The sequence below is a fragment of the Phyllostomus hastatus genome, unplaced genomic scaffold, assembly GCF_019186645.2.
Source record: "Phyllostomus hastatus isolate PE091 unplaced genomic scaffold, TTU_PhHast_1.1 phas_scaffold_345, whole genome shotgun sequence".
Lineage (NCBI taxonomy): Eukaryota > Metazoa > Chordata > Mammalia > Chiroptera > Phyllostomidae > Phyllostomus > Phyllostomus hastatus.
In genome coordinates, this window is record NW_025334024.1 from 13,051,847 (window position 1) to 13,065,479 (window position 13,633).

At 46.9% G+C, this 13,633-nt stretch overlaps 1 protein-coding gene across 1 annotated transcript in view; it reads right to left on the reverse strand.

Annotated features, from left to right (window-relative positions):
• HYDIN (HYDIN axonemal central pair apparatus protein) overlaps window positions 1-13,633 on the reverse strand; it is a 322,142-nt gene that overhangs the window by 97,448 nt on the left and 211,061 nt on the right. Inside the window, exons 27-35 of the mRNA XM_045819132.1 lie at window positions 11,328-11,537; window positions 8,937-9,074; window positions 8,051-8,228; window positions 6,292-6,416; window positions 2,835-2,962; window positions 2,275-2,411; window positions 1,916-2,043; window positions 1,574-1,765; window positions 1,091-1,240 (exon numbers count right to left, since the gene is read on the reverse strand). Coding sequence (XP_045675088.1) covers window positions 1,091-1,240; window positions 1,574-1,765; window positions 1,916-2,043; window positions 2,275-2,411; window positions 2,835-2,962; window positions 6,292-6,416; window positions 8,051-8,228; window positions 8,937-9,074; window positions 11,328-11,537 — 1,386 coding nt within the window. The remainder of the gene's footprint in view (window positions 1-1,090; window positions 1,241-1,573; window positions 1,766-1,915; window positions 2,044-2,274; window positions 2,412-2,834; window positions 2,963-6,291; window positions 6,417-8,050; window positions 8,229-8,936; window positions 9,075-11,327; window positions 11,538-13,633) is intronic.

The following is a 13,633-nucleotide window of genomic DNA, read 5'->3' on the forward strand; positions in this document are numbered from 1 at the left end:
CCAGCCAGGGTCAGAGAGTTTATTTTAGAATCAATAATGAAGTCATTCGCTTTTCTTCCTTCTCACTGTAGATTCTTAAGCATTTCCTCAAAGCCATTACCAGCAAAATCATAGGTAATCTAAAAACTTGCATCTTTTTTCTTTTAAAAGATTAAAGAAAAAAGTCTCCTAAATGCCTTAAGCTTTGAGCAAAAGTCTATTTAAGTGTAATCTTTTGAGATCCTCTCTGGTTCTAAGTTTTTATTACTTCTACTATGTTTTTTTTTGTCAAAAGTAGCTTTGTGCTGATGTAGTCACAAAAGAAATGTTTGTGAGGCCCGGGGAGTATGTCTTCCAGGAAGTAATTATCATTATCAAAACTACTAATGATAACAGCTAATAATTACTGAGATACTTACTACATATAGAGCAGTATGCTGTGCATTTTATTCACATTAATTCAGCTAATCTTCAACATGACCCTGGAGGTAGCTGCTGCAGTTGATAACATCTTAACCTGGAACTCTGGGGGCCAGATGTGTTCAAATTCAGATTTTTTAACAGGTAAACAGAGCACAAATGCCCTACGTTACCTAACAGCCTCAGCAGGGTCTGGGCAGACCCCCTGGAATCACATATATAACAGTTCTGTAGATGCAGTGTCCTACTCTACAAGCTAAGTGGGGTAATGAAAGGTTAAATGATCTCGTTTCGGTTCAGATGAAGTTTCTCTGCCAAATGAGTTTGGGTCTGAAATTTATTTGCAGTTTTTGGAGCTTATTGGATTTCAGAATTGCAATGAGGATTTTTTGACATATAATATTATTATTTTTTGTTTTATCTACGAACAAAGTGAAGTTGAGCAGGGCTAAGTAATTTGCTCAAAGCCACACGACCGCTACATAGGTGGGCTGATTCCGGAGCTGGTGGTGTCCTTCGCCACCAGGCCACACAGCTCCGATGAGAACCAGGAGCCACTGGAGGTGTCGTGCTCAGAATACAGAGGCGTAGGCCACTCCAAGCTTCCCTGGAGACCCAATGAAGGATGGGCTTTGTAAAGTTCAAAGAGATTCAGGGAGTCCGAATGGAATCACACTTCTTTTCGGCTTACCTCTTCTTTAGGCATGAATTTCACTTGCACGTTGAATCTCTCACCAGGATCCAAGACCCCAGAAGTAGGCTGGATCTCAAAGATCCGTGTCTTTGGCTTTAATTCAGCATACAGTTTCTGTCTTAAGTACTTTGGCATGTGTTTCTCCAGCTGGTTAATAAATATGAGACAATCAGATCATTATCTATGGAAAATGGACTTATTCCCTCCTCTACTCATTCAACCTACACTTACTGAGTACCTCCCAAGTGTCAGGGAACGTGTAGATACCAGGGGAACAAAGATGAACAAGATGTTCACCAGACAGCATGGCCTGATAGGTCCTCAAATGCTGGGCTAAGGGACTAGATTTTATTCAGGTGGCAATGGTTGTCAATGAACGTCTGAGCAGGAGAGGAAAATGATGAGAGTGGATGCCTAGGATTACAAATATGGCTGAAATGGAGATGGAAAAAAGGGGACCAATGGGCCACACTCACCTACCTTGTTACATAGCTTATGGCTGTGGACAAACCATTCACAAGGAACTTGAAGATTATTGGAAAGCTGAACAGTTTCCACAAGGCAGTGTCCACACTGGATCGTGGCAAACTCCACTTTCTCACAAGACAGAGTCATAGTGGGAATGGTCACCTTGGCTTGCAGACAGATGTGAATTGTTGGCCCCCCAACCACCTAGAGTGGGCATGAAACTGCTGTTAGGAGGTGGCACAGGGCTGGGGGAAGAAGTGTGGCTCTGAAATAGTAACTGGATCACGCTGGGGGGATCAACCAGCAGAGCCAGACGCTGGGAGAGGGTCAGCTGGGCACAGCAGCATGGCTTACCTTGATGGGCAGAACGACCTCTTTGTTGCCAACGGAAAGGTTGGTCCCGTGTGGGTCAAATCTTACTTCAAATGTTTCTGTTTCGCAGTAAGGCAGATTCTTTACACGGTCTAAGTCAGTACTAAAGCCTGGACCAAGACAAACAAAATTTCTTTGTGGGAAAGAGAAATAGCAAATAGGAGTTGCTTTAGATGGAGCCCCTTTTGGGCAGGATAACCCTCCAGAGAATCAGTGAGCGGCCGAACAATTCTTTCAGCTGGTCCCAGAAGAAACACGCACTCTACTCCAGAAAGACGGCATGGCTGGCTTTGTCAGAAATGACCAGGTGCAGTGGGAAAGGGTCTCTCAGGCCTGGTTACCTGTGTCGTGAAGGACACGCCTTTCTGCGTGGAAGGACACTGGGATCTGACTGGTGTTGGTGATCTTGATGATGTGTGTTCGGACGTCTCCAAGGATGATGTGGCCGAAGTCCAGGATGTACTCTGGCAGCTGGATTCTGGAATGGTTAACAAGCGCTCCTTACCGCTCACTCGTCCAGATTTGAGAGAGTGTGAGGCTCTCTTCTATTTCCTGTGCACAGTGCTATTCTCTGAAGCTGAGAACAAGTAACGGGCCCTGAAATAGAGACTAGGAACAAGGTACTTCTTCCTCTAGAAGCCCGCACCGCTGTTCCGGCCATTATCTCAGAACACCTTCAGCACGGGGCCCCGTGAACCTGAAAGCAAGCCCGACCATCAGACAAAGCCCGAGGTGTCTGATGTCAACAGGCCTGGTGAGCAGGATGCCAAAGGACAGCAGACTCACGAAGCAAGTGGACTGCATTCCTAGACAATCAGCCCTCAGTGCAGGGAGCACTCTGGTGGGCGCAGTGCTTGCTCCACTACACTCTGAGACAGACACAACATAGAAGGGCACTCACTTGGTCATTCTGAGGCGACTCCAGTGGCTGACATTATCCGAGGGGTCAGGGACAACTGTTTTCTGATGTTCTATGGCGTAGTTTTGGACTAGGAGTCGCTCTACTTCCATCTGGAGCTGAGCATTTAACTGGAGCAAGAGAGAAGAGCAAGTAAGCAAAATCTTCTGGAACAGGTACTCTCCATGTGGGCAATATCGCCCTTAAGGGGGAGAAAACTGGTTCTGGGAGGGGAATCTCAGCTATCACAGTAGTTCGTGACCCTCCGAAGAGGCGCAGTTCAGAAGCAGACAGACAGTGTGTTTGTGATGCTGATAGTTTCATGGGGGTGGGGCGGTGAGCAAACGGGCACATTTACAGCAGGAGTAGTCTCAGGAATGAAAAGGAATGAACTATTGATACCGATGGCTCTCGAGGGCATCACATGAGAGAAACGAGCCAGTCTCAAACACACTGTATGAATCCATTTATGTAACATTCTCCAAACGACAAAAATGTAGAGATAATGAACAGATTCGTGGTTGCTAGGGGCAAGAGATGGGGAGATTGGGGGTTGGAGGGGGCTATACAGGAGTAGCCTGTCAGGGCAAATACAAATTAAAATTAAGAGGTTTAATTCTCCCTGTTGAAAATAAGGGAAGAGACTTCTCCTTACTCCCTTTTCTTGGAGCATTTGCTTTAGAAAACTCCTATGTAAATTCTTTTTCTCTCTCTTTGAAATGCATGTAAATCCTTTTAAAGGCTGCATAAGCCTCTTGTCAGCTATACAATCCCAGTGTCCCTCTCAAGGACCTGGGGACAGGCCCTTGAGGCAATCACCAAGGAAGGCATTGCCCCTACGCCTGTGCCTGTGGGAGGGTGGGAGCCTGCCGTCAGGGGGCCCTGTCACAAAAGCAGGAGAAGTTTGGTTTCCCTTGGATACAGCCAATTAGCTAACCCAGATGGCCACCCCAGTTACCGAGTGAGTTTGGGATGAGCTGTGTGTGACAGGCGGCGCTGCCAAGTCCTCTAATTTGAGGACTAGTTATGGTTCTTCAGGGTCAGTTACTGTTTAATTTGACAACACGTATGTCATGGGCCGCGTCTGCTGGGCTATACGTAAAGGGCTGCCACTTCTCTCTGTCTCTGCAATCTCTTTGCGGACTGCCTGTGACACAGCTGTCATTCCGGTTTAATTATTATTTAATAATAACATTTTTTTTCTTTCTCCTCTACTTTGGTGGAGAGATTTTTCTGGGTTGGAAGGGGATTTTGTTTTAATTCTACTTCTCCAACAAGCACAGGATCCGTGTGGTGTTGGAACAGTTCTATGCCCTAATTGTGGTGGTGGTTACACAGATCCACGCAGGAAGCCCCCCCACGCACACCCACACGCCAGTGCACAGGAAGCTGACGGACTCTGGGGAAGCTCCGCAGCTTGTGCCACTGGCAGCGTCCTGACCTTGATACCGCCGCAGCCTAGTCATGTAAGACGGGGCCATCGAGGAAAACACTTTCACAGCTTTCTCTGAATGCTAATTATCTCAAAATACAAATTGAAAAATGTGATATCAAACTATTCGAAGAGATCTACTGTACACACAGGAAGTGTATCTGACGGGGTATTAGATGAAAGATGTCTTGGGGGGACTGGGGGTGACAGAGGCTGGGAGATGCTGCCTGAGAAGGTCCCAGCCTGCAGCCCAGGGCCGAGCGGGAAAGGTTAATGCGCGGGGTGGTCTGCAACGAGACAACAGGCGAGGTGGGAGCTGTGACCAAGTGGGACAGGTGCTTGCCTCATCCACAGGCAGCCCCAGTCGTCTTGATTCTAGAACAGCAAAGCCAACCCTGTGCTTGGCTCCTGAGCCACTGAGTGGTCAGGTGGCCGCTGCCTTATGCAGGAGGACTGGCTCACTCTGCTCCTGCCATTGCATTCTCCTGCCATTACCCCAGGTCTGCAGGGACTGCCAGACACGGCTGTGCTAAGGGGCTGATGAGGAGCCGCCTGGGAAGGCAGTGAGCAGGTAGAGGAGATGCACTGCTGCCCCTCGTGGACGGCTGGGGGTCCGGCTGGACCCCAGAGGCGAAGGCAGAGGCGAAGAACATGGTGTTGGGAGTTGGACAGGCCTGGATGCAAATTCTAGCTCCGCTGCTTACCTTGGGAAAAGTGCTTCACTTCCGTGAGTGCTATAAAACTATAAGGTTAAGATAATAGATAATAGTGGCACCTTACTCCCCCTCCCCACTGTGGGAGGATTTAATGAAATAATAATGCAGGTCAGTAGCATGGCACAGGCCTAGTATAAGAGTTCAATAAATGGTAGCTGTTGTTACTAATTATGATTATCTTGGAGCTAAGGTTCACTTTCAGTATCTGGACCATAAGTAATCACTGCTGGCCTGTGGGGCTCCCCGTCTCCCCACTGCCACCGCTATTCCCCCTTTTAGCACCCCTCATAACCAGTCTGACAGCTCCCTTAGCTGTATATGTAATTCTTCCTTAGGACAGTATTGTCACGTACATTTGCATTTTAAAAGGAAAGCACAGGGAGGCAGCAGCCTTCATGCTCAGGAATAGACTGTTCAGAGAGAAACTTCAGGGAAGTTTTTGCCTTCCTCTCCCACCGCAGGGGCAACCTTTGCTTGCAAGCTGTGCGAGGCACCACACACTCCTGATCGTTCCAGGACCCTCGGCTGTCCGTCTCTCCCACTTCCTTGCTGGGTGCCTGAGGTCTCCACTCGGAATTTACCCTGTTCCCTGTCCACTCAGTACACTTCCCCGGGAAGCGCACCAAGTCCTGTGATTACAAAGACCGTGTGATGACCCGAATCACTTTCTCCAACTCACTCTCTCCCCAGGTCCACAGCAGTGGTTCCAGCTCCCCATTGGATGCTGCTACTTGGATGATGCACAGAAACCTCAGGTGCAATAATGGACCATCTGGACTCACTTCCCTTCAGCCTCTTTCACATGAAACTTGCTTCTGGCCTCGAGTTTCTCGTCGGAGTGCTCCCTTCTTACTTTGTCATCCAAGCAAACCACTCGGAAGCCACCTTCCCCTCATCCCACATCCAAGCAAACCCTGATCAGTCCACCACCAAAATATCTCCTGAATTCACCCAGCTCTCCCTACTTTCTCGGTTATCACCTTCACTGACACTGCTAGCGTCTCTCATCTGGAATTACTCTATCAGCTTTTGAAATAAAAGACACAAAATGAGGCCTCAGTTGAAACACTTAGTGACTACGTGTTGCCCTCAGACTAAAGTTCAAAACCCTTAATAGGTTCACTAGGGCTGCTCACCTCTTCAGGCTCATCTTGGTTCCCCTACTCGCCCCGCCGCCCCACTTCTTTGCTTTAGCTACACCACACCTTTTTCTCTTTTCCATTTCTCAGAGACGCCATGTGCTCACCCCAGGGCCTTTGCACATACCATCCTTCTACCACATACATTCCGCGCAAAGTGAGGCTACTGTTACCTCGGAAGATTCATCCTCAGGTATTTCCTCAGTTGTCTCTAAGTGATTCAATGTTTCATATTTGTGGAACTCTTTTTCTAGTTTTTTTCTGGCCTTATTCAAGAAGGTTTCATATTTTTCATTTCCTGTGGGGGTTGGAAGGAAAAGAACATCAGGATCGTTAGAAATATATGAATTATGCCCCAAACACAGACTCCTAGCTCAGAGTAAATAAAGTGAGAAGGGGAGGGAACTTTCTGGTATCTCCCTTGCCATGTGTTCTCTGCCTTAGAAGATGAAGTAATTTGTGAGTGGGATGAATTTGTATCAGAGACCTCACTGCGTTTCATGAGATTATGCTTTAGTGAGTTACCGGCTGGTTCTCGGGAAGCTGATGGCAGTAACACCCTAAATCACTCTTAGGGTGACCCAACTAGATCCCAGCTCACTTGGGACTTTCCGAGTTCTGGCACTGACATACCCAGATGGCTGGTCACCCTTTCAATTAGTCTTTATGTTTATTAACTCTCCATGAAAAAAAAAGAATATATTCAGGTCAAGTTGCTTCAATGACAACTAAATAAGCTACAACCCCCCAAATCAGGGAGGGTAGGAAATCAGTGGAGAGATTTCAGACACCCAAGTCCACCAAAGCGGTGCAAATTCACATACTTGAGGGGCAAGGCGGGCACAGTGCCATGATCCCCGTGCCTTTAGGGGGCACCAGGAAGCCCTGGACTGCGGGGAACTGGAGCAAGAAGGCCCCACCAGCGGTATTCAGACTTCAGTTATGTAACAGCCCTGCACCGACCAGCCCGTGTCGGTGCAGGGCTGTAAGAGTCAGCTAGTTTTCCACTGTGTGGCAAAGGCCTTCCTCCCTGACCATTATCTGTGGGGCTGGACTAACTTCTGTCTGTTGAGAGGCCAAGGTGTGACAGGGTCTTAGGATGTATTAGTGTTTGTGTTCATATTTCAGGGAGCCAACAATTAGGATTTAATAGATGGTTATCAACCAGTGAGACAGTGATTTGGGGGAATGGGGCGGGAGGAAAGGCTGAGGTATGAGGGTTTAGTCGGAAGCTGTTTAGGGAGTATAGATTTCAAGGAGCTTGAAGAGTGATTTACGAAGAAGAGTGAGAAGTTTCTCTGACCTTTGATCCAGCAAGAAAGAACCACAGAGAGCCTGTGGCTCGAAGCGCTACTCAGCCGAGCTTTGGGCTCTGCCAAGACAGAAATATTCTGCGCAGAGGAATAGCTCTGGAGGCCAGATGCCACCAGGAAAGCCCTGGCTGGCTGTGCGGGTAGATGACGACAGTGAGAATTAGCCTCCGAACGGGTTAAGTCAATATGGGGTTGGAACCTGGCTGCCCTTCAGCACAGTTTACATCCTGAGAGCAGCACTCCCTGCAGCAGAGTCAGCCCTCACGTCCTCGAGGTGCATCTGGGAGTGTGCCGGCGGGAAGGACAACTCGGGGGGAGGCTACAGCTGGGAGGAACGTGTGCTGGAAAAAAGGCCTTTGGAAGTGCCATTTCCTGACGCCTCTGTGAGTGAGTCTGTGACGGCAAAATTGGTCGGGGCCTTGATCTGGGACTGCCGTGGCCAGGTCCTGTCCCACCAAACTCAGCTCACCAGTCAATTTTGTGATTGAGGAGTAATACCGAAGGGAAACTAGTAAGGACTGACAGGCAGATAATGCGAGGAGCTGTCAACCTTCAAACGAGGAAAGCTAAGATGCTTCTTCTGTCCGCTGTGGGGAGATACGGTAGTGGGTAGTGTTACCTTTGAGGTTTCTGGGGAGGTCGAGGCAGATTCGGGGAAAGATTCCCTCTCCACTCAGTGTGATCTTTTCTGGGTCCAGGTGGGCGATCTGTATCTGGAAACTTCTTTGAAAGACCCCAGGTACTCCAGGCAAGTAGTAAACCTTCAACACCTGCTCTTGAAGTGAACCGACGAAACCCTACGCAGCAGGAAGACCAGAGAGAACTCTAAAACTGATGACAGACTCCTGCTTTGGCACTTTGGTGGGCCAGACAACCCCAAGGGCCTATCGTGCTGGGCGGTTCCCCTCACATCCCTCCTTCCAGATGTATGTTCGTGATGAAAAAAATATTTTCACAGTGAGAAAAATTCATCAAAAGTTCCTTAAAACTGATAGATTAATACACCATGTATGAGAACCTACTTCCTCTATTTGCTTTTAAAACCAATTGGCTCACTGCCGTCTCCTGGCGTTTTCACACCTGCTAATGGGAAACTGCTCTTGTTTGTTGTGGTCAGTGGACAGGGGCTCTCGGCTTCAAGGAGTCACAGAGGCAGTGTGAGGACACAGGTGGAGATAAACTGTCTTCTAACCACGGAGAAAATCCACATGGTGGTATTGCCTTTTCCACTAGGGTGCCTGGACAGTGCCTGGCAAATGCGGGGCACAGTAAATGTTTAATAAATGAGTTACTAAGTGCTTGGATTTATTTAGTTTTTTTTTGCTGCTGAGAGCTCTTTAGTTTTAACTTTAAAGCTATCACAACCCACCCCCCAAGTCACACCCATAATCCTGGCAGAGGATGTTTAGTGCGCTGTGACGTGTCTGCGGGATGTGGCTTGTAGGTGTGAGTCTGGGCTCCTTGCCCATCATCTCGTGGCCCTCACGGGCGGGGGGGCTACTTACTGAGAGCGGCAGGGTCAGCGGCACGCCGGGCATAAGGTTGTCTCGCGAAGACTGGTGATCAGTCAGCACCTTGAACTGGAAGCCGACTTTCCCGGTGTTCTTCACTGTGATTTCATTCTCTGTGACGTGGTCAAACAGCTTGAGGAGAAGAAGGAAACCAGTGGTTCCTCTGTCACCACCCTGGGGGATGCTGCCATCATCCCAACCAGGGCAGCTAGACAAACATGCCTCCCAGGGATGGCTGGGTGTTTCAGGATGTAGATGCACCTATCCTCATTGTAGTATGCAAAAAGGTGCTGGCTGGGGCTGGAGGGGCAACAGACTCTGGACACCTGGCTCGGTCTTAGTTCTTCTAACAATTCACGTGTTCAGGGTGGCTGTGTGGTGAGCATCTCCCCTCCTGGACTTCAGTTTCTTCACCACAAAGAACTCATATTAGAGGATTACTTACCTTTTTCACACCAGGAAGATTTGCTTTTTTTTTTTTTAAATTAAAAAAACCTGAGATTTGAGTTCAGAATTTTCTAGAGTGAGTTTTTCTATTTACATGGCGAAGACATGGAAATAATAGGCCAGACATGTCTTTTTATGAGATTTTGCTCATGCAATTCAGTAACTAACCAGCAGGTCCAATAACCACAAACTAAGGCCACTTTAGAGCTTTTAGGACAAGCTAGGGCAAGGACCAGCTGGTTTAAAAAGTACTCCCTGAGCTGATCCAGAACCAACTGCCCAGAGGACCCTGGAGATAATGAATGAAAGAGAATTCTATTTGGTCAGGGCAATAAAAAAGGTTTCAATAGATGTTGGGTGAATTTGACTTTAGCCACTATCTCTAACCTATAGATACACACACACACACACACACACACACACACAATTCCATAATTATAGCTGTAGTAGCTATATTATGAAATCTAATTCTCATTATAAGTTGATAGGAAATATGGTCTCTGAGTACATGACACAAAATCTAATTGGGAAGAGAAGATGTAAAGACATAGAGTTAACTAGCAATTATTCCAAAGCAAAAATTAGAAGGTACCTTATATTACGGCAAAGACTATACTTAAGTGCCAAGCAAATATAAAGTAGGAGAAAGACAAGTGAGGGACAGAGCCGAGCTGGGTCTTACCATACGTGTAGGCTTGGGTTGGTAGGACAAGGGGAATAATTTCCTGCAGGCAGGAAGGGCTGGGGTGCATTAGGGCCAAGGGGTAAAACAGCTTGGCCACAAATGAATGAATGAGCTATTATGGGGAATTATGCAAAACAAAGTTTCATGTAAGGAGCATCAGTTAATAGAGGGGCTTAGGATGCCCTCTCCGAGGTGGAGGTACCCGGCTGTGATCCGACAGGAGACAGAGAAAGGGACTCCGGATCGAAGGCCTTCTCTGTCCCAGGCACAGTACTGCCCAGTCCCTTAAGTAACCACAACCACCTGGTGAGACAGGCACTGCTACCCCGTTCCCATTCTGCAGACAATGGATACTGAGGCTTGGAGAGGTCAGGCGAAGAGCCCAAGGTGGCACAGTCAGTGGGACGTAAAACCGGGATAACATCCCAGTTCTTCTGCTACAAAACCATATTCTTTTCTCAGTGCTATTTGACATGTGGCCTTCCCAGATGCTACCGGGTTAACTGTTCAGTGACTGCTGGGATAAAAATGCAATTTGGGAAAAATGTATCTGGCAGTGATGTCAAGATGGGTTAGCAGTAGGAGCTAAGAATGCATCGTTAATCCCTTGCTTCCATGGGGTCTGTGGACCAGCAGCATAGGCATCGCTTAGGAGTTTGTTAGAAATGTAGACTCTCAGGCTCCACCCTGGATCTACAGGGTTAGAAACTGCACGTGAACAAGATTCCCAGGTAGTTCACATGCACATCAGTTGTGAAAAACTGTAGTAATTTAGGCGTGACTTGGTGAGACCCTGCAGTGTGATAACCACAGTGGCGATGGGAAGGGAAAACCAACTCGGAGGAGTTCTGATGGATCAATCAGCAAACCGTGGGGGCTGTACGGATACGGGGAGGTGAAGGGGAGAGTGGAGGGGGAAATGCCGTGGAGATGGTACGTTGAAGGGACTGAGAAGGTAGTCGTGTTACTGAGAGAAACAGAGAGGTCGGAATGGGCTTCTGGGCTGAGAGGGAAAGAGGCAAATTGTGTCATCTAACATGCTGCATTTTGGGAGGCAGTGAGGAAAGCAAGTGAGGACCCTGGGCAAACAGTTGGCAGTGGGAGGACGATCAGGGTCAGAGAGGCAGAGGAGGGGTCAAGGACAGGGGTGCTGGTGGGACTACCGTGATCAGGGACTCCAGGAGAGATGAGAGCACAGAGACGATGGCTGACGGTTCAGGTGAAAGCAGAAAAGCCGCCGGTGGGTGGTGTACCTGTAATCCGTAGTCAATGTCCTTGGCGTCAAAGGAATAGCTGACCACGGATGCCTCTCCCTTCAGTATTATCTCATAGGTGGGCCCTCCTTCCACTTCGCACAGAGCTTTAGCCTGTGCAATGATGTCACAGTGTCCATAGAAGGTGAAAGCCACCTGGTGGCTACCGTGTGGCCGCAGCTCTCCATAGAGGGGCAAAATATCAAACACCTGCAGAGAAAGACATTCTGTATGAGGGCATCAGTCGGAATGAAGGGCCTGCAAAAGGTAAGTTCAAGTTCAGTCGATTTCCAGATAAATTCCTGACTTTAACTTGTTTGATTCCATTTGTGGGGACTGGCCCTGAAAGTATACCATAGCCATGGCAGTCGCAGTGAAAGATTTAAATTTCTAACTGGGGGCAGGTGCTCAGTAAGAAGAGTTAGTACCAGATGGCTTTAGGGCCCAGGGGATGCTGTTTCTTCTATGTCACGGGAAGCATTTCATCCTGTTCAGAGATCAATAGGGATTCCAGAAACTCCACCGGGCTCTGGTTTGGGTTTATTCTTTCTTGTGTCAGCAGAGTTCCCTTTAAATCCATTGAAACCAGAGGTGTGAGGAAAAGCTAGCAAGCATTTACAATGGGGTCACCAACGTGCTCCTCCCCATCACTGAAAGAAGAATGAACTATGTTGTACATATTTTAAAAATCAGGCACACCTTGTTTATTGTGCTTTGCTTCACTATGCTTTATAGATATTGCTTGCTTCTTTTTTTTTCCCCACAAATGGAAGGTAAGACCCTCCACCAACAAAAAGATCATGATTCCCTGAAGGCTCAGAGAAGTCAACACTTTTTTAGCAATAAAGCTTTTTTTAAATTAAGGTATGTACATTGTTGTTGACACATACACTATTGCACACTAAGTAGACTACAGGATAGTGGAAACACAAGTCTTCTGGGAAGACCAAAAAATTCGGGTGACTCACTCCATGGCAGTATCTACTTTACTGTGGTCGTCTGCAAATAAACTGCCGCGTCTCGGGGGTACGCCTGTACTACGTTTTTTCCCATGGAGATAACTGGGCAATTGGCCAATGTGCGTGTACAAGAATGTTTACTGTAGTGTTATTTATAACAGCAACATTTTGGAAACCAACTAAACGCCTCTCAGTTAGGGATCACTTTAAATGAGGTTCTTGTGGTGCTCTGCCCACGGAGGACGAGGCCACGTGCACTCAGGGACTAGAAGTGAGGTGCCTGACAGATTGCTGAGTGAGGAAGCAGTTTCGCTCATACCACACTCAAGGGTGGGAGCATGTGCAAGTTAATTCAGAGTGGGGGTTTTTGGCGAAGATTTCAGCATTATTATTCTATAAATGGTAGGATTTTGAGGATTTTTGCTTTCATGTTTCTGTATTCTTGAGTATTCTATGACATTTTTGAAAACAGAAAAAAAAGAAAAAATTAACATTTCAAAGACAAGTGTTTTCTATACCCACACATACTCATTCTAAAAAATTTAGAAAGCACAGAAAGATTCAACTGGAGAAAACAAACCAACCATGAGATTATACTGTAGATATATGGATACATGTGTACACATATATGTATATGCATTTATATTCTGATTTTCCAGTCGACATCGTAACATGAACTGCTTTCCCTTGTGACTAAATATTCTTCACAAGCATCATTTAAAGTTCTTAAAAAAATAGAACATGTAGTATTTTTTTACTCAATGTATCAGAGATTGCTCTAAGTCAGCATGTAAAGAACTTTCTCATTCTCTGCAGAAGAAGTGCACAGTGCAGGTCTTGTGCAGATGTAACTTCGTTTATTCAGCTGGTGTCCTGTTGGTGGAGTTTCCAATTTTTCTTGCTTTTACCAACAAAGCTGCAGTGTGCAAGCATAGTTACATGACTTGATGTAAATGTAAATGCACACCTGTAGAATGACGTCCCAGCAGAGGAAGTGTGCATTTTAAGTTCTGATACAGCTGCCAAATTGTACATTACAGAGGCTGTGCCAGCTCATACTCCTGTCTACAAAGGGGAACACTGTTTGCTCGCCCCCGCTTTGCTACTGCAGATAATCTGTCCTCATGGACATTTATTTTTCCTTTTTTTTTTGCTATGTCTAAGTGTTGTAACAGACATCTTTGTAAGCAAATCATGCATCTCCAATGATCTGCTCAAGCCATCATTCCAGGAGAATTTAAGGGTATGAATTTGTACATTCTTGATTTCCTCTTTGTTTTTACTGTGAAATCATTGAGGAAAATATTTCTCCTTTTGTAACCTCTCTCTAGGGGCTGGGGAGAGCAC